The sequence below is a fragment of the Aquila chrysaetos genome, chromosome 23 (assembly GCF_900496995.4).
Source record: "Aquila chrysaetos chrysaetos chromosome 23, bAquChr1.4, whole genome shotgun sequence".
NCBI classification, from domain to species: Eukaryota; Metazoa; Chordata; class Aves; order Accipitriformes; family Accipitridae; genus Aquila; species Aquila chrysaetos.
Window position 1 is genome coordinate 10,275,597 of NC_044026.1, and position 19,954 is coordinate 10,295,550.

The 19,954-nt window shown below is 38.1% G+C and overlaps 1 protein-coding gene across 10 annotated transcripts in view; it reads right to left on the reverse strand.

Annotated features, from left to right (window-relative positions):
• The window catches only part of OCA2 (OCA2 melanosomal transmembrane protein), a 292,848-nt gene that overhangs the window by 208,375 nt on the left and 64,519 nt on the right, over window positions 1–19,954 (reverse strand). For all 10 annotated transcript variants that reach the window (XR_003921205.2, XM_029999138.2, XM_029999137.2 and 7 more), the window contains 4 exons: window positions 18,519–18,676; window positions 16,774–16,856; window positions 16,265–16,418; window positions 4–75 (listed from right to left, as the gene is read on the reverse strand). Coding sequence is in view for 9 of the 10 variants with exons in the window: in XM_029999138.2 (XP_029854998.1) it covers window positions 4–75; window positions 16,265–16,418; window positions 16,774–16,856; window positions 18,519–18,676 (467 nt within the window). In the remaining variant the exon portion in view is untranslated. The remainder of the gene's footprint in view (window positions 1–3; window positions 76–16,264; window positions 16,419–16,773; window positions 16,857–18,518; window positions 18,677–19,954) is intronic.

The window sequence follows — 19,954 nt, forward strand, 5'->3', positions numbered from 1 at the left end:
TACCTCCCCAACAGTAGCTAAGGTGGCTAAAGCTGCCAGAGAGCCCAGCATCGCTGCAAGGGTCCTGTGAACAATCTGCAACAAAGGGTAAGAACTGACCAGAGACTCCTCTAAACATCTCCTTATTATTACAAAGGAGCGGGGGGGGGAAGGATAAAAATTCCTGTAGCTGATTCTTTTCTTGGTTTGTTTGGGGTTTTTGTTCCTTATTCCACCCCACCCCCCTTCAAAAAGACCTGACCAGAGAATGGCTGATTACTTTGCCTCACTATAGGATGCAATTTAAAAAAAAAAAAAAAAAAAAAGCCATGCCTGTGCAAAACCCTGCTAGGAAGTCTCAGCTCTGATCTCAAGGCAGAGAAGGGACTTCAGTACCAGTTTCTTGTATTTGCCAACAGATGACCCAAGATGGAAAGCAATTCATCTTCCTTTACTTAAGGATCAAGAAGCCTAGTCCTGTTGGCTTCCCTTCACAGCCCATGGGAAGAAGACACGTTCCCAGGAGGTGATCCGCCTCATTCTTTATAGGTGCTTGTTCATCTCCAATGTCTACAAAGCAATTCCCAAGCAAATAGCTCAGACCTGGGGCAGGTGCATCCTACTCATACACAGATATACTAGACTTTGAGTTTCCACGTCCAGTTTGTAGTCTGGGGCACAGATAGGTCTGTCAAGCCTGTACACCCGTTTTCTATCTCACACACACAGAGTTTTCTTCCTTCATAAAGTGGTTTTTTTTTTTACATCAGCATTTTCTCTACAAAGTGTTTTGGCTTCAAGAAAGCGATATACTTCAGCTAAAATCTGCTGGACACCTTTGCCCCAGTCTCCTCCATTCCTCAAAAGCTGCTTTCACCAGTGTACAGACTAACCCAGCCTTGAACAGTGCTTCTCCTCCATCTCTAACGTTTCTTTAGCATACAAGCAATGCATCTGAAAATAGCATCCAAACCCCTGACCACAACACAGGCATTCATTTAATACTGCAGCAATTACTACAGTATAGGGACATTTGTCCACATCTATGTATCTAATGAATAAATTGCATTTAAAATTCTCAAGGAGAAGGTATAAAAGCAAGCATGCCCTGAAAATGTGCTTTTTTCTCCAAGTGCTCATTTGCAGTTATTTAATCCACCATGTCTGGAAGATCACAGATTGTGTAAAATAACTCAGTTAAAGTGAGAATGTAATTAATGAAAATCACACTACAAAAGACGAAATTTAACAACATTTATTATTAATGTGTTTAAATATTATTCAGACGCAAATCAGAGATATTCCTGAGAAAAAAATAAGGCGGCCTAGAAATATTTCGTTTGCTGCTAATTTCATAAGAAATATTTTGCTCATAAGAAACAATAGGATGTGGATTTCTCGAGGCCCTCCTGCATAAATTACAGCAATGGTAAATAACTAAGCAATTTACCAAATTACTAGAAAAATAAATACATAAATGACCAATTTAGGCATCAGAAGAAAAATTTCTCTCATTCTCCTGTGTTTTTCTTCAAAATGCACTGGAGAATAACCTATCATAGTGACAAAGCAGATCAGACCAAGGTTTTATGTCCTAATAACCTAAAAGTACATAACACAGATTAACGCTTCCACCAGCTCCCACAGAAATGCGTGTGATAAGTCAGTGTTTCACCTTTGATTTCCAGTTTCAGAGCATTTATATGAACACACATGTATGGCCCTTCCGATTCTGCAAAGGTGGGAAGCATTCAATAATGTTCAATAGTTCTTGTAGCTGACAGCGGGGTGCAGCAATTAGACCTTACAGTTCTCTCCAAGAGAAGACATGAAGCAGACATGTCTGTTAGGGAAGGAGATCAGCTTCTTACCGGGGCAAAGTAAGTTCAAGGGTAAGCTACTGGAGAATCCTCAGCTGTCCTCAGACTGGAGGCTTTCTCCTCATCTAAGCACCACCCACGTCAGATAGCTCTTTTGCATTTCTCAGAAAGATATCATGGGGTTTTTGAGATTCGATTGGCTTTAGATTTTTTAAAATATTTCCACATAAGCATTTTTGCTGTCACCATTGTATACTTAATTGCATACATTGGGTTGACTGCATTTTCAGTTTCCAAGAGTTTGCTGTCACCTATAGGTGAAATTTGCTTTAGTTTCTGCAGAAAGATGGGAAAAAATGCTGTACAAATGGAGTCATCTGTCAGTTCCTTCCTCCTGGTGATTTTTCAAGAAGGATATACAAAAGTATATCCTGAAGAATAAAAAAAAGACTATTCAGGTGCAAGGCTCTATTACAAAAAACTTGTCAAATGTACGACTCTTCATTCCAGCAGACTATCAAGTGGAAGTTATACAGTAACATAAAGCCTAGAAAGCACACTTATGTAAACTCTGAGACATGTAAATATTCAAAAGTTGAGATTTGGGGAGGCTTAGGAAAGAATGGATTTTGCTTTAATTTTCTTTTCACATAAAGCAAACCCCAAACTAATAATACATTTGTAAAAGTATTTTCAAAAGCTTACAAATGGAGAAATTAAGAGATGCAGGTTATAAACTGTGACACTCTTTGAACCACAGTTCCACCTAATACATATTTGGAGGGCACTACATTAGGTAAAATTCCATTATTATTCTTTTGGAAAACAGTATGGATCTGATCCAAACCCTTTTGAAGCCTGGCAGGACGATGAGTATCATTTCAGGATGAATCTCAGAGTGTATCCATAAACAAAAGCTCAGCTACAGAATTAAAAGAGCTCAGAAATAAATTAACACAGAGATTTAACCCTAGGAAAGCTGAGAGATTTGGTGGACTTCTGAATCTAAAGACACTTCAGAAGATTAAGTGAGAAATGATCTGTATTCATCTGATCCTTCTCGTGCTTGAGAAAGTGCATACCTTTGTGCATTCTCTAGTAAGCAAAGACAGTTATACTGAAAGAACCCTGATTCATAACGAGTTTCTCTTTCAAACAGGAATTGCCTATAAGATCACAAATGTGGGTTGGCTGCATCAGGCTGACTGGGTAGAGTTTTAGTTTTACAAGCAAGGAACAGAAACAGAAGGAAATGGTGGGCCAAAAGTTACTTCAGTAGCAAGGGGGACTGAATTCAGGTACAAGACTCAGCGTAATGTGTCCTCATCAAAGACACTGAAGTAGTCAATACCCCTTGTGGATCTTATTATGGTACCTACATTGTCCTCTCTCTTTGAGCTCTTTTTTTCAAAATCCATCTCCCAGCACCGATAAACTCTTGCCCGGACCACTGTTCAGCTGCACAGTACTCATTCCTTTGACAAAAAACATCACTAAAATTCTTTCCATCCTGCACGTCTCATAACGGCTCTTCTTCTGTCTCATCTTTCATTCTCTCTCCAACTTGCCTCTTATCTGCATTTCTCTTCCCACTCTCTTGCACATAAATACCTCCTCACATGCTCCCATCCTCTCTGGCCCTTCTCATTCTGTCAAAGCCACATGTCAAAGTGACCTCTTATTTGCTTCCCACTCTTATTTTCTTTCCTCCCAAAACTGGATCCCCACATTTCAATGATTCAGTCAGTTTTAGCACACTGTAAAATGCACTTATTATAAAAGTTTCTTGCCTCATTTCCTGGAAAGGTTTCTTTAAAAAAAACAAGAAACAGCCATTAAGACAAAAAAGGTGGAAGAGGTGAGGAAGATACAAAGACTTTAGTCCATCAGTTTGCATGCTAGAGCTCCACACCTCCCAACTAAAAACCTTACAATCTCTTTGTAGAAGCGGCATCTTCACCATCAACATCATCTTTATTTTTGTCTGAAGAATGCCCAGCAGTCCTGACTTAATGAAACAGCAAAGGATGGTCCTTCCCTTTTACAAAGGGACAGTTATCTCAATACAAACTGCTACTGAAAACAATGCAGCCCAAATTTCACTCTTTACAGTGCACGACTCAAGTCGTAGAGCTCAACGATACAGGATATCACTAGGCTGAGAGCTGAAGAGATTTCAAAAAAGGGAATGGATATTTACAGAATTTTATATAAGTAATGAAAACACCCCAAACTGCAACAATGGAGGCTCTTAAAAATAACATCAACATTGTAGGTGTGGTGATAGCAACATCATAGGGTCATGCTATAGGGTCAGTTCAGAATGGGCAAAGATTAGGAAAAACTTCTATAGTGATTTCATTTCATAATTATCTGTAGAAAATTTGTCTTCTTATTGCCTGCTGTGTGATAAACACAATGTGCTGAATGCTGGTTCTGTATGATAGTTTCCATACTCTTAATTCAGGAGTTAATTTTAAGGTAAGAAATGCAAGCAACCCATATCATTTATGCCACAAGTCTTTGTGCTTGATATTAATTAAAAATATACATTTCCAGAGCTATAATGCAAACTGGATTTAGACAACCTAGACCTTCTCCAGATTTAAATTTCTTTGTCTATCTCAAAGTACTTTGGAATGTTTGCACAGAGTTCATCAAATCTTTTGGTAGACTGCAACAGCATCTTTATAAAAATGATTCAAAATTCCAATCACTTTATCTTGTACAGTGCTCCAGGAGGTAAAAGGAAATTATTTAGAAGCCAATTGAATGGTGACCTGTGTGCTATTTCAGAGCATACATTTCCCAGCTGAAATCCAGGGCAGGCATATTTCCAAAATGTGCTTCTGAAGATACTTGATAAATGATACATCATACCAAGCGTTTTATTTCCACAAGTCCTTCTTTATAAGTGATAAATGGCAGTTGAAAGATGACTGTCAGTGACTTTAATGTAAAGCTGCAAATGCAGCCTCAATTCATTTCTTATCCATTTTTTCTCCAGTGAAGCCTGTTGCATTAAACTACTTATTTTACTGAGAAATTAATTTTCATTTGATAGAGTGGCAGCATTGCTGTATTTCAACAGGAGGAGGTTATTCCCGAGCGTATACCCATGGGTTTTATGCATTTTCCACCTACCTCCAGAGTAGCTGAGTCCTTCCCTATAAAATCAACAACCAAATCCCTCTTAGACTTTATAAAGTCTCTAGTTCAATTCTTTATTCTCAGGGGACAAGGAGGGGGAGAAGGGGAGTAAAATTTGTTCTAGCATAGCTTTTTTTTCTGACTTTATGTTTTATATCTATTCCTTTTTATGTTTTAATAAGGGTTTATTGGGTTAAAAGAAGATATCCTCAGCAGTGGAAGAGGTTCCTTTCAAAGACAAAGAGTTTGTTTTTCCTAAAGATAATCAAGACAGCGTTAGCCTGACTGCCTCTGGAAACATGTTCCTCAGTCAGATCCCTTGATGGAGATTATCTTACCATTTGCTGTCACATTTTTTTTTATAATTTATAAATTTTGGTGGTCTCCTTTGCCTTCGGCTATTCCAGCTGTTTTAGCAGAATGCAGATGAAACTTCAGTCTTTCATGTTACACGTATTTGATCCACTTATGGTTTGGAAAATTAACACCAAAGCCTAAAACTGGCATCAGAAGCTGAAAACAAAACTGAAATTTGCATAAAAACAATGGTAATTTAGCTAACTAACTTAAGTAATTTTTCCTAACTCTGTCAAGCAACATAACTGAAAATGTGGGTTTATGTTAGAAAACAACAAGGGTCAAATAAAGCCTTGCAATACTTCAAACTCTGCCCTGCAGTAGATCCACTTCAAAGCTGAATGGCATCAAATTCTCAATTCATGAAAATTTGCTTTATTTCTGGCAAATTGCTCAATTTGGACAGAATATAAACCAATAGACTAGACATACAGGATATAGTCAGGTATAGGTAAGATCAGAGCAGCAGAAAAGGAAGGTCAGTGGAGCCGGACATATTTACTTGATTTTCTTCATGCTCACCTTTATTAAAAAGACCATCTAACCAGTACCAGCTAGTGAACGTATAGCAACATACCTCCCCTTCAGCTGGTGATGGCAGTTAATACTTTACCTCCTCACCCTCCTCCCCTCGATTTGCTCCCTACACAAGCTCTGCAGAAGCAGTTCTGCAGCTTCTTCAGCCGCGGGGCACTATTCCCAGCACATGGGAACCCCTTACAGGGGATGTGTCTCAACAGCTACTGCAAAATGAATGATAACGGAAAATTAATTGCCTTAGAATTACTTAGTTAAGCAGTAGCAAGTAAATTCTGTAGGGATTTTAATGAAGCAAAAGGGAGCTGCTTGACATAGTTTAGAAAGTATGACTTATACTGATGCAGTATTCAGGGATGGACTAAAGCAAGCACGTAGGGTACAGCTGCTGAAAAATGGTGTGCATCAAGGATCCCAAAGTCACTACAAGCATCACGAAAATCAGTGACAGCAAGAACAGTTATTTATATCTTTGTCTGCAGAATAAGACACTATCTATCTGTATTCTATACAGGCAGACATATGAATCATAAAATAAGACTTTACACTAAATTAAATCTTTCAGAAAATCTTACTGTTAATCTCATTTTTGTAAATCAAAATATGTCAAAACTGCATCACTGTACATAAGTATGCCTTGCTTGGGGAAAAAAAAAAAACCAAAACACTGGACCAACACCTTACTCATTTTTACAAGAATTCAGTGATGATTCATATGCATGAAATATACGCCCAAGATCAGTTAAGAGCACAGACTGGAGAGGTCTGTGGACTTGGAAACATTAGCTGTATATTTTAGTATTAACATGCATTCTTATTATTTACACAATAAATGGCTGATCCCTGTAACTCTGTGAAAATAACATTCCATATTCATTCAATAAGCTCTTTTAACAGACAAATTCTCAACCCTAAAAGACTTGGGTTTTTTAAATAGAAATGTTAGATTCTATAGCAAACTGTGTAACTCCTAAAGAACATCTACACAACCTCAAGGTAAGAAAGCACCCATCTATGACATTCTGCTATAATACCCATTTTCACTATGATAGTGTGCCAAATTACTTGTTCTGGTACAATGTCAGTGGAAAAAGTCATGGTATAAACAACCCTGCCTTAGGGAAAGGCATAGAAGGCAGCAATTTGCCACTTGCCAACGCAATGTTTCAAAATATAAGATGGCACTACACAAGATGATTATCTTAAATAGAAGGTGATTAAAAGTAGTACCATATGGTATCCAAGACAATTTAACGCCTGTGTTAGTTCACTTTTATTCCTATGGTATGTAGACTGAACAGGCTAAGAAATACAAGGTAGGGATATCTTGGGAGTTTTGTCTATGAACAATAGCCCTGAAATTCTATGATTAAGTAACTACATTAAGTTTCACCAGCTGACATCAATTCTTTCTATATGTAAAGCACAATGCATAGAAGAGAGAGAGAGATTGAGACTTAGGGAGACCAAATTATTTTCTGTGAATAAATTATCTGATTCATTCATTCCCCTCTTCTATATAGAAAATCTATAAGCCGATTCTAGATTCTGCAAAGGTATTTGTTACTCCATAGCTCTATCAAAGGATTTGAATGAACAATGTGCACAATTTGCAATCTATGAGCTTTCTTCCTCAGCGATATCACTGTTTGCTGTTTGTATAGAAAACTTGGATGGGCTAAAGCTTCATGCTGATATGGAACATTGAATTAACTGGTTCAAAGTAGCCCTCCAATGATGCAAGAATAAACATATCCGTACTGTATGAGATGAACAAGACTATTGAAACCCTTATATTTTCATGCCATGAATACTTGGGGAAAAGTAACGCTGGAGAAAAGTTTGTAGAGCCAGGAAGGAAGGAGGGAAACAGCATTTGTACAGATGTTGGCCAGAGGATCCAGAAGAGGGTTTACTCCTATGTGATTAAGGGTTGAAATGACAGCTTGACTTCTGAGTCTGGTTTTGAAATAACCTCCTCCTACTTTAGAATATTGCTAGAGATAAAAAGGTATAGCATCATACCTAGTAAATATTTCTATTGTATTCATACAAGAAAAGAGGAGTCTGCCATATTTATATCATTAGAGCCACAGGTGGATGTTTAATAGCCTCTACCTGTTGGGATGGCTCTGACGCAAGAAAATTATTTTTATACACCTCCAGGAAACATCAGAAGGGGAATATCCAGCAACATCTGATAGTTTGAGAGCCCCTCAGAGTCAAATTTTAAAAGCGAGTCTTTTTATTTCCTATGCATTTGGGGGTTTTGTCTTAATGTGAAATTGGACAGAGGCACGCAGAGATGAATGAGCTGATGTTCTGTAAATCAGGGCCTTGAGTCAGGTCAGATTAATAGAAAGTGGAGCCCTGTGGAAAGACAGGATAGTGATAATTTTTATGTGCCAAGGCACCTCACTCCTGTAATATTTAAGCTACAAAAAAACGTTTGATATATGACTAAAGTAAAGAGATTTGGTCATGAGCCAGTAAAGGACTGATGTTGATACCTAAAAGATGATAAACCAGATCGCTACCGTGGGCTGACATGACCAAAGGTGTTGTATATCAACAGGCTGGCCTGGCAACAACCTTCAAGTCTTGCAAAACCCTTTTGCAAGACCCTTTGCAAGCATCAATCCAGTCCTCCAGCACCTCTCTCAGCAGGCTTTGGTGCCTCCATGCACTTCGCATGCCTTGATATCATTCCCGATGCACACCCTCACTTTTGTGTCCTAAAAGCATTTTTCATGGGGACTGCAAGACCCTTACTATGTTTGCAATTCCAGAACATTTTCTGAAACTGAAGAAGATGCCACAATGTATTTCTTCAGTTATCTCAGCATCCTCAAGAATAATGAGATTATGAATTTCTGGTAAAGAAATTACATGGACCAAATCACAAAACTGAGGGGCAAACTTATTTTACTTTCCCTGTGTGAATCTTTGTCAGCCTTCATTTAATATTAGGTTTATACAACCATACAGAATTACAGCCATGCACTAGGAACAACAGCACAGCAAACTGCAGCACTCGCATTACCTTTACAGTGAGCTTTCTGCTCTAGCCAGCACTTCCTCTGGGGAGGCTTTCATCCCTGGCATCTCCTCGCTTTCTCACTCCAGTTTTCTTCTCTGGATTTTTTCCTCTTTAGATCATGCCCTGGCATCTCCCTCTAAGTCTACCCCCTACACCCTCTCATGTTTGTTCATTCACTTTTGCCTTTGCTCTTGCTGAAGGAAGACATCATTCGAGGCCCCAAAAGAAGCTGAGTGGTTCTTGTCCCTGTTTGTGTGCTTTAGAAGTGTATGTGCGTTCTAACACCTTGTTAAAATTTTAAGACTTCATGGCTCTCTGCCCCTCTGGTTGCCGTAGGCAGGGTAGAAGCTGAACAGCAGCATTCAATTAAGCTAATTTAATGTTCTATTGCCTGTCTCAAACAGAAAGGAAAAAAACCAACCCACAACATACATAGTATGCAAGGCAGGGCAACACGTTTGTGCTTGACAGTTTTTCACAAACTGAACAAAATACAGTTCAAAATTAGTTTTAAAAGGCAATAGAAAATAGACAATGGACATTTGAAAATTAGTTTTTACACTTAGTGTTGAAAATATGACCCCTATTATTTCAAAAAATAGCATTCTGTGAAAAGTGGAGCCTGGGTGACAGCATCTTTTAAAGCAGACAATCCTATCGAGTCCTTAGAATAGCAAGCAGCACCATCCAGTGGAAATCTTTTCCTATTAAGTTCTTAATTAAGGCCAATTTACATACTGCAGAAGTACCACAGCACCCAAAAGAAGATATTTTTCCTTAAAGCACACATATTCAGAGGAAAGCCAGACTTCTACCAAGATAGATCTAACAATTAGACAGGCAATAGTTGGTGTAAAATCAATATTCATACTGGATTAATAATAAAAAACCATTGTTATATTAAGCTGGGATCCAGCTGAGGATTTTGCTTGCTGTATACCATATTTTTGTTTGAATTTAAACTTATCCTGTCCTTGTCTTACAGCACTCTGCTTCCTTTACACTTCCTTCATTTCACTTACAGCAGGTAAAAATGACTGTCGTTTATCTAACTGGTACTGGCTCCGTCCTGTTGGAGCCTCCTCATTGGTGGCAGTTGCTCTGCTCTACGAAAGCAGTAGAAATCCTGGCACCTCAAGGGTACTGATCCAATACTGCTCGTAAGGAGCAACTTATAATGGTCCTGCATGGCTGCTTTAAAGTCATTTTGAGCCTCTCAAAATGCAGAGAGGTCAAAAAGCACAGAGGTCACACCCTCCTTCTAAATCAGAGAAAGGCAGGGAATGACCATAAGCCTTGATAGTCCATACTGCTTAATTGCTAGCTCAGTCACAGTCTTTTCTCTCTGGGAGAACATCTCGGGTACTGTTCAGTGAATATCTTACTCTGGGGGACAGGACAGATGGATCTGCCCCATATCTGATCCCCTTGCTCAATCCAGTCCTCCAGCACCTATCTCAGCAGGCTTTGCTGCCTCCATCTGCTCCACGTGCCTTGATACCATTCCCAATGCACACCCTCAGTTTGTGCCCTAAAAGCATTATTTGTGGGGACTGCCAGACTGCCCTCATTATATTGCACATTTTCAGCTGGGCGGGGGGGCGGGGGGGAAGAGTATGCTTTTGAATGGTAATGGTCCCCCCAAACCAGACCCACAACCACGTGCTGCCCAGGAAGGATGCAGCTAGTCTGCTCCAGAGGGAGCTAGATTTTTCTTCAAGCTAAGGTTTCCTACTGGATTTTATGGTTTAGGTTTCACTGCGCTGGATTCCAGTTCCATGCAACCCCCAGAGTCACAACACTTATGATTTCTGCCTCGGGCTGGGAAGTTCACTCTTCAGGCCCTACCTCTTGGCTCCATTTCTACCTCACTGTAAAACACTGCAGATAATCAAGACAATATCAAGACAATATCTCTCTTCCCCCATCAGGACCAGTAGCCTCTCAAGGAAGGACAAGTGTGCAGGAGAGCATCCTTGCCCTGCTGGAACCTGGCCAGCTCACCCAGGGACACTGGCTTTCCCGCTCTGTCCCCATCTTGGACTTTTTTCTCCCTCCCAGTCCCAGACAGGAGGGCAGATGAGGGCAAATTTTTACTCTTACCCAGTGAGGTATAGCTCAGACCCTTCACCAAAAAGGATGGATGGTTTGGTCTGATAATCTGCCCCTGATTTTCTGCCAACTCCTACAGCAGTGTTTTAATTCCTCTTCACCATTTTTCCATCCTAGCACAAAGGAAAGCAATAGCAGCAGGAATATATTCTCTCCCACAAAGGCCAGGGAAAGCAGCAGCCACGATTTGCTTTTTTACACTGTCTTTTCCAATAAAGGCTATGGATTTTCTTCTGCCCCTTTGCTACCAATCTTTTGGAAGGATATATGTGGAGGTGGGAACATTCTAATCCACACTCTTCTCTGGCTATATTTAAAGACAGATCAATATGAGAATGGATGGGAAGTGGGAAACCATGCTGAGTAAGCAGATCACTAGTTTCTGTGACTTTCCTCATCAGAAAAGTTCTCCCTTAAGATTAGCCTATTGTTATCCCTTAGTATTATGTTTCATATACCAGTGAATATTTCTTCTGTTTTCCTATTCCCTCTCTGAAGCATAATTTTCCATGTGCAAATAAATAGCCTCATTACTGGAAATAAGCAAAAAAATGGACACAAAAACTGCGAGGAGGGACAGCAGTAACAACAAACACCTTATTTCATTTGTAAAAATGTTTCCTGTGAGGAAACACTGGTTCAACCAGCCCACAATGCTAGAAAAATGGTCAGACTGAACCACATAAAAGTTTTGCTGTCTGCATAATTTCTGCTGGTTAGATGCTATTAAAAAATCACTCTGCTTTGAGTTAAAGAAATTAAGCTTAGGGGATGTTTATTCATAATTTAAGCTAGTTAATAATAAAAAAGTAATATGGAGAAAAACTGACACTCTCCATTCCCATTAAAGTATTAAAAATTGTGATTATAATCCCATACTTCATGCTAGTAAGAAGCTAGAGCTTTCAAGGCCAGATCTTGAACTTTCAAGTATTTGTGTCTTAAGGAGAAATACAGGCATGCAAATGTTATTCAAGATGTCAGATCATTAAAATGCCATTTGAAAGATCCTGGCAAGACCTTTCTTAGGGCTGCCTACAAGACAGGCTATGAAACTATATGATAGCTCCTGTGATAAAACAAGCCCTGTGGAGGCTCTCACAGAGTTTCTGATACTTGCTGGTATCATTTTCTGCTATTTATGTGTTATTGGTATCTCTCTTTTTTTTTCTTTTTTTTTTTTTTAATTTAATAAAATGAATGTTATTCTGCTTTTTCTCCTGACTAAATGAAATGTTTTATAAAATAGCTTTTAAAAGGCCATTACCTTCATATTTGTTTCTGCTGGCTCATTTAAGTATCATAAACAAATAACACTCCATTTTAACCCACAACACAAAACAAATACATTATTAAAGGAAAATACTGGACAAGTGCACACAATAATTCATTCAAATTAATGACCTTTGTCCTTTAATAATAAATGTTTAACATTCCTCCTTATATAATTCTAATTAATGCAGCTCCAACATAGCTGCAAAAATGCAGTTAATAATTACTAATAAGAGTTTTATCAACTCAAGAAACTTTCCTAAATACCAATAAAACTATATAACATTAACAGATATTTTAAGATACAGATAGGCAGACAGATTTTTTTTTCAGCATAACCAGTGTATTATCCCATTCTCTGTGTATACAAATACAGGCAAAAGATGACCAATCAAAGATATCTTGCTGTATTGCAAAGAGAAAAAAATGAGATTTTATCCACACTACTTTTCCTTGACTATGCTGTACCACCAGAAACAACCATATGCTACTGTTTATTGAATCTGAGTAAATGGGGTGTAAATAGTTATATACATAGAAAAAGGCTTTGCTCAAAAAAGAATGGAAATCAAAGAAGGCAAAATTAAAAACACACTCTTAGCTGAAAGAACAAAGGTGTTTGGAGCAGAAAAGTATAAAAATTACATTTTCTAAGATTTTTTTGTTTGAATTTTTTTCAAGTTCTCAATCAAAAGAGGCTATACATTTTGAGGATCAAAACTAGAAAGAGCCTATCTTGAAATACGTTGTGAACTAATTTAGTACAGCAACATCAGCATAGAACTCTCTACATCAGCACTTTAGACCAGATGTCCCTGTAGACCAACATGAAAACATACTTATGGTCCATCTTACCTATGTTCCTCACTAAACCTAAAGGGTCCGATGGTAGAGCTGAGATCAACAAAGGTAAATCTGGCACAATTTTTTTTTTTTTTTTTAACAAACACTTGCTTTAATTTCCTGTGCAGTGTAGGCTTCCAAGAACAAAATGAAATACTTCATTGTTTTTAACAAGTCTATAAAGTAGTATAGATTAGATTAATTAAAAAATACCACAAGAAGCAGAATTTTTTTCTCCTTTCTCCTCTGGGAGAAGGGAAGGGAACAGAAAACTGAAATGCAAAGAGGGAACTGATTGATATTTGAAAAAAAAAAAATCAATTTCAAGAGACTGAATGCCTAGTTACTGAAGGAAAGGATGATTACATGGGGAAAAAAAAAAGAAAAAACCCCACAGATTTCAAACAGAAAATGTAACTAAGAGATGTCCATCTAAAGAGAGTTAAAAGCAATATACCAAAATTTCAAGGGATGGACTAGGATTGTGAAGTAAGAAAATGTTCATATTTGTGATAAGCAAAAAAAAAGAAACCATTAGAAATTAAAGAGGAAAAACAGGCACCTTCATTTACCAGAAATATATTTGTATTTTATGAATACATAGCACGTGTCGGTTTCAAAAGAAACAACACTTAAAATAAATGTCTGAAGAAATGAAGTTCAACAGCTTAATGTGTTTTCTGAAGAGCACCACATCCTGAGTCAGTAAGACTTCTCCACCAACAAGGACTGGTACTTGACATACACTGACCTCCTAGAAATTTGATGCCAACATAGAGGCAAACAGCTGCCTCAAAGCAGAATTTACCCCGTGTCTTTACAGTGGTGCGAGTTTGGAGAAGTTTACAGTAAATGCACTTCATTTTCCAACTGGACCCTCTTACTTCATCAGCTTTTCCCATTATCTGTATCTGCAGGAGGCAGAAGCTCTTGCAGCCTGTTCTCCTGCATGCTCCCTGGTGACTAAGGTAGCAAAGGGCAAGGGGAGAAGGGGAAGGAAGGATTAAAAGATGAGGACAGTGGGGTTGAAGAGGCTGTGGGCACAAGATCTATGATTCATGTTTAGGGAAAAGGGCTGTGCAGGAGGAGCAAGAGGCATGCTTTCAGGTAGCTCAAGTGAGATAAAATGCTTCCTCATTCTTCATTGTTATAAGAAATATGTGAAAATATAGCTCTAAAACTTATTTGGGTGTCCACACTGTCTGAAGTTGAACCAGTATTGCCAACGATAATGAATCAAACACAGGAAACTGATAAAGACTGATAAAAGATGAGGAGCAGTAACACTGAAAATGAAAATCCATGAGAGATCGCTCCTGCAGCAACACCAATTGATTTCTCTAACAGCGATAACTGCTAATGGAATAGAGAGTGCAATGTGTTGAGAAAACAGGACTTCAGGCACTGAAGTTATAAATACTGAATATAAGGTAAGCCATTATTACATATTCTAACAATATTAACATCCATCTCTTGCAAGAGATCCGTGAGGGAACCAAAGAACAGTCAAGTTTTGTTTCTATGATAGTTACTTCCAGCTTATATATTTATATATTTATAGCTTAAAAATTAGATTTGTCATTCCTACAGCTGTTATGGAGAAAATAGCTAACATCATGATGCAATAGGTGACTTTCCACAATTTAAAATAAAATTTAAAAAAAATTACTTACAAGTATCTATTTCTACCTTTGAATTTGCAGAAATAATTTTTCTGCCAACAACAGAAGTTTTTCTTTGATCTTTTCACAGAAACAATAAGCTAATGAGTTGTTTTAAAGCTTTTTCTTAGAAACAGGAAAATGCATGCTTTCCTTGGCTTTCTTTTCAGTTTCAAGCCTTTATTTCCTTTTACACATGAATTGTTCCAAAGCAACGTTTCTAGGATGCAAACACAAAACCACCCTTTACATACATTAAAAACTTGATGTTTTTGCAATTGCTAAAGGGTTGCATAGTTGGGGTTTTTTTTGAAAATAAAAGCTGCACTTAAAAGTATTAAGATTATTTTGGTGATGTGCTGCATGCCTACATATATTTATAGTAAAATCTAGTCCAATCCCCCTTCGCACTTAATATTACATCGCTTTGCTCATTTATAAAGCACACAGAGGCATTTTTAGCTTCATAAATAAATCACCATTGCTGAACAACATAATCTAAATGTCTAAAGCATCTGTCATGTTGTATGCACCTATTATTGATATTTGATCAGGTGTGCAACTATCTTACCATTTCAACAGGTAACAGGATGAAAAAGCTTAAAATACGCAAGGGATGCGGAAGAAAAAGGAGCGTGCTGGAAATATTTACTATGAGGCACCTTGTAGACTTGATTTGATTCACTTCTGTTTCATACTACTGTAAATTAGGTGCAATTCAACTTGGAGAATTCATTGACAGTGTGGATGCCCACATGAATAAAAAAAAGTTCCCCCCGCCCATATCTGTTCTTTATTTCAAGATAATCAGACAGTAAGTGTTTTCAGTTCAAAGAAGTCAGTTGGAGCCCTGTGCTGTTTCTGATATGTTTTCCATCCTTAGTGCTGATGCAATGCCTTCTTATTGGGTTTGGTACCTCAAGGCTTTGGAATAATGTTACAATATACGTTTAAAGTTCCCTGTCCCTTGACTTCTTCATGTTACCTCAGACTCTATTTCCTCTTTAAATAATACAGTAAAAGAATTTCTAAATGTCACTCATTAAAAAGTGTGCTCAGTTTAACCTTTTAAAAGTACACTAAATTCATAGTTAGAGATGCCTTAGAGAAGGGAATAACCAAAGCTTTTTTTCTCTTACCTTATCTTAAAAAATAATTAACTTAAAAACAGATTTTCCACACCTTTTATAACCCAGACTTATTTTCACTCAGAGCCAAACTATCATCCTGTTAAAATATTAAAACACTAAGAGGTCCTAACAGAAAAACACACAAGATCACTGTAACATTAATATAACTTGCCAAAATCAGTTACAATTCAGAACAATTTCCTCGCACATATCTTACTCATGCCATTAGCAACACTGACAGTACAGCAAGGATTCATAGACACGTTTTTAAACTATACTAAAGCCCAAGAATGAAACCCTTCCTTGTGTTCCATTTACAAGTTAGGGGGAAAAAAATAAAATCAAAATACAAAACTGGCTTACTTCCAGTATTATCAGCACGTAGACACCTACTAAGATGATGGACGCAATTGTTACTTGTGCCTCTATATTTGCACGAAGGTATTGATGTTTCATGGAGAGAGGAACACTTCCAGGCTCCTGTAAGAAAGCTTGAATGTTTATGAAGATGGTGCCTCTGGTGAAAGAAAGAGAAGGTTTGCTTATTTCTGGAATGAAATACCATTAGTTTTATTTATGCATTAATTTTATATTGAGTACCTATAAATATATGTGTATGTGTTATATCTTCACAATTACAAGCAACTTTTCAAACATTTTCACTCTATGCCTCTAAATAGCATTGTTTGGAAAGTAACTCAAGTACAAACCAGCCTTGTAAATCCATTTAAAAACCAAAAAGAAATCATCCTTTCCTGCCCTTCTGAAACAGGCAGTGATAGAGTTATTTTTAAAACATTATGTATTCCTTCATAGTCAAGTCTTATGTAAACTACTACTCCAATGGATCATTTCTCAGTCTCTTAGCCAACCTGTTTGGTATCTGAAAGATTCTAGTTGTGATGATTTGCTGATTTCTTCTTGAGCTTAAGGGTAGAGACCAGTTGTATACCACCTGCAAGAGAGTCACATTTGGCAATATTAATAAAAGTCAGTGAAAGTGATATGTCTCTGATCTAGGGTCTTATTCCTCTTTGTTCTCTCTCCTGTCCATTTAGGAGAATTTTTTGTGAACAGGGCATAACACACACCAGCCCAAAATAATCCTACCCAATTATGTATGTTACACATGCTCAGGTTGGAGCAAACTCATCCTTATTCCCTCACTCGATCAATGAAGCGAGAGACACCTCCAGGAGGTGCTCCAGAGAGGGGATGCCAAATCACACTTTGCATTGACTATAAGGAACATCTAGGGCAGCTAGGCTCAAAGACAACAATATGGTTCTCTCCCAAAGACTACCTGGGAAGAAAACTAACATACATGAGGTACAGATGATGAAAAGCCCAGGAGTAACGTCATACCCCCAGAGATTATGAAGAGGACATGGTAGAATTTCAGTAAACTAAATCCCTGTTTGCTGTTCTTCTAGCAGAGAAACAAAAAATCTTCAGAAAATAAACTTTCTGAAACTTAGCCCATTACTACACACTCATATTCATGCAAGTTTAGCCAAATATACTCTTTAAATGGAGATACAGATATTCTCTCTTTTTTAAGGAAGGGGAATTTTTAAAAACTTCCAGTTTGGTTAATTGTAGCCTAAATCCTATGCCTGTCCTGACCCTGTATGCTAAAAAGTGCAGAACAAAAACCAGTTTAATCAGCCAGCTTGGACCATCTGACGCAGAGGAATGCCTGAGGAACATGCAGGCAGGGCAGGTTAATTTGACTCCTTTGGTCATGTCAGGACCACCGCTGGTGTGCCAGCAGAGGTGGGCTGCTGCAGCCAACGGTGCGCTGGCTGCCTCACAGCAGTGCAAAGGCTGCTTGGGGATCACTGCCAGCAGCACGGGTTACGGCAGCCCTCCTCATCATGAGGGTGGGTGGTTTAAGAAAGTAATTGCCATTAAGGTATTGTTCGCCATGCTGAAGTAGTGGGACTACTCTTTTGCTGTAGACTGTGAGATTGGGGGTAAGCAGGAATACTGTTGGCATTGTTCAGCCGTGCTGTCACTGGTAGAAGCAAGCCATCCTGTCACGTATACAGAATGAGAGCCAGTCATTTGTATGCCAACGCTATTTATTAAATGATGAAGCTTATTCTTATTTTTCAGTGATGTACAATGACAGGCTGTAAAAGATCCTCCTTCACCAAGTTCTCTGGGAGAAAGCAGCAGGAACTTGTTACAAACAGCATCAACAATGAGAAAGCCTTAAGAGAAATAGAGCAAATAAATGTGATACGTTTGAGAAAATAATTTGCAACAAAATGTGAAAATGTATTTCAGCGAGTGCAAAAAGGCACTTTGGGCTCCTTTCTTCCTTCTAAGACAACTTCTGAAACATTGCCAATTTTAAACACAAGAACTTCCACTCTAAGTATCAGTCAAGGGGCATAAGTTTTACAAAATTTTAATATAGGAAGCTATAGAAAGTCTTATAAAGACAAAAGAAAATGTAATTTTACTCTTATTAGAATAAGTTTTCTAATGCTGACATTGACATACTACACAGCAGGGAAAAGCACGACCACTTAATCCACACAACGGTGATGAAAATATAAGTGATAAAACACATCTCAGAAAAAGTGAAAGAAAATTTAAAGACCATCACCTGCTGCTGGCGTCTCTCCCTTAATCCAGCGTCTTCAGTCTGGCTGATTTGTACAACAATGTATTCCTCTGTTTGCTGATCAACTACATCTGCTACAAATGGGCCTCCTATGTCTAACTTCAACAGAGCAGAATCATGAAAATCAGTCAGATTCATAGCTGTTAATAACGTTGTTAAGGTGTGAATTTCCAGTAAAAATTAGTATAGACTGTACAAATTCCAGGAAAAAAAAAAAATGATTAGTCAACTTGTAATGAAAAACACATTCTTCAGCTAAAATGCTTAAGAAACTATGAAAAGGAACAAAATAGATGTCTACTTCCTCAACAAGCAGCACTGTTTTGGCTGGGTTTCCTAAGGAAACAGGAGTTACAGGTTCAGAACAAATACATCTGTCCTTTCCTAGTGACTTTTGAGAACACCAGTGCTTTCAGCTGACACTCTAGATGTACCAAAGCTCCAAAATAGCACAAGGAAGTACACAGAGAGACAGAGAAGTAAGGCTCTTTAATTGCTTGTACTAGATGAAAGGCTGCATCATTAGCTCAGCAATTCACACATCACAGAATTTGTACTGGGGAAGACACTGTGGAAGCTCCAACCACAGGGAAACATAAACCAGAATCAACATCCTGTTTATGCCTGGGGATTTGCTTTTTGGTCAAAATTTTACTCACAATTTTTCAAACATCTGAAAGACATATTTTCAAGCTCCTCTCGGTTGGAGTACTCACAGACTCTTTCTCCTCCAGCTCCCTCGTCTACTTTTTCTTTCTTTCTCTCTTGGATATCTAGCACGAGGTGTGGTCAAACTACATTCCTAGTGTGCTATAATTGAGAAATCAGCCAACCATGATCCACAAATCCGTTGGTAGTCTGGCCTCATTAGTCCCAATACATGTAGGACTATTTAAACTTAGTATTGTGATAGTCCACTTCTGGCATGGTTGAGAAAGAAGCGTCGCTGTGGGTTTGGGGAAGAGGGAAAGCCTGAGCTTTTAAACCCTTCACAGTCCATTTGTTACTATAATAGGACAATATTGTAAACGTTTTGCTCCTATCTGTGACCAGACAGAAAGTTAAGGCATCACCAAAAAAAAACCAGTCCTAAGAAGGGAAAAGAAAAGACTTCATTTTTACACATATATGTTCTGTTGAAATCATATGACTTAATCATATACTTGAGTAGCTTAACGGTTTTAACATCTGACATTTAATTGAGCATACTGCAAAGAGTGAATCTCTTACAAAAAAGTGTGCAAGATCACACACCTACCAGAAGGATTCTCCCAGAAAGACGTTTTGCTGCTCGCAGAACTCAAGAGATTTTAACATGGAAAGAAAAAATACAGTATAGTTAGAGAGGACTCAGGGTAGTGCTGTGTCCTGCTTCCCAGTGAACCCCAGTAAGGCCATCCGTGGTAGACCAGCCTCTA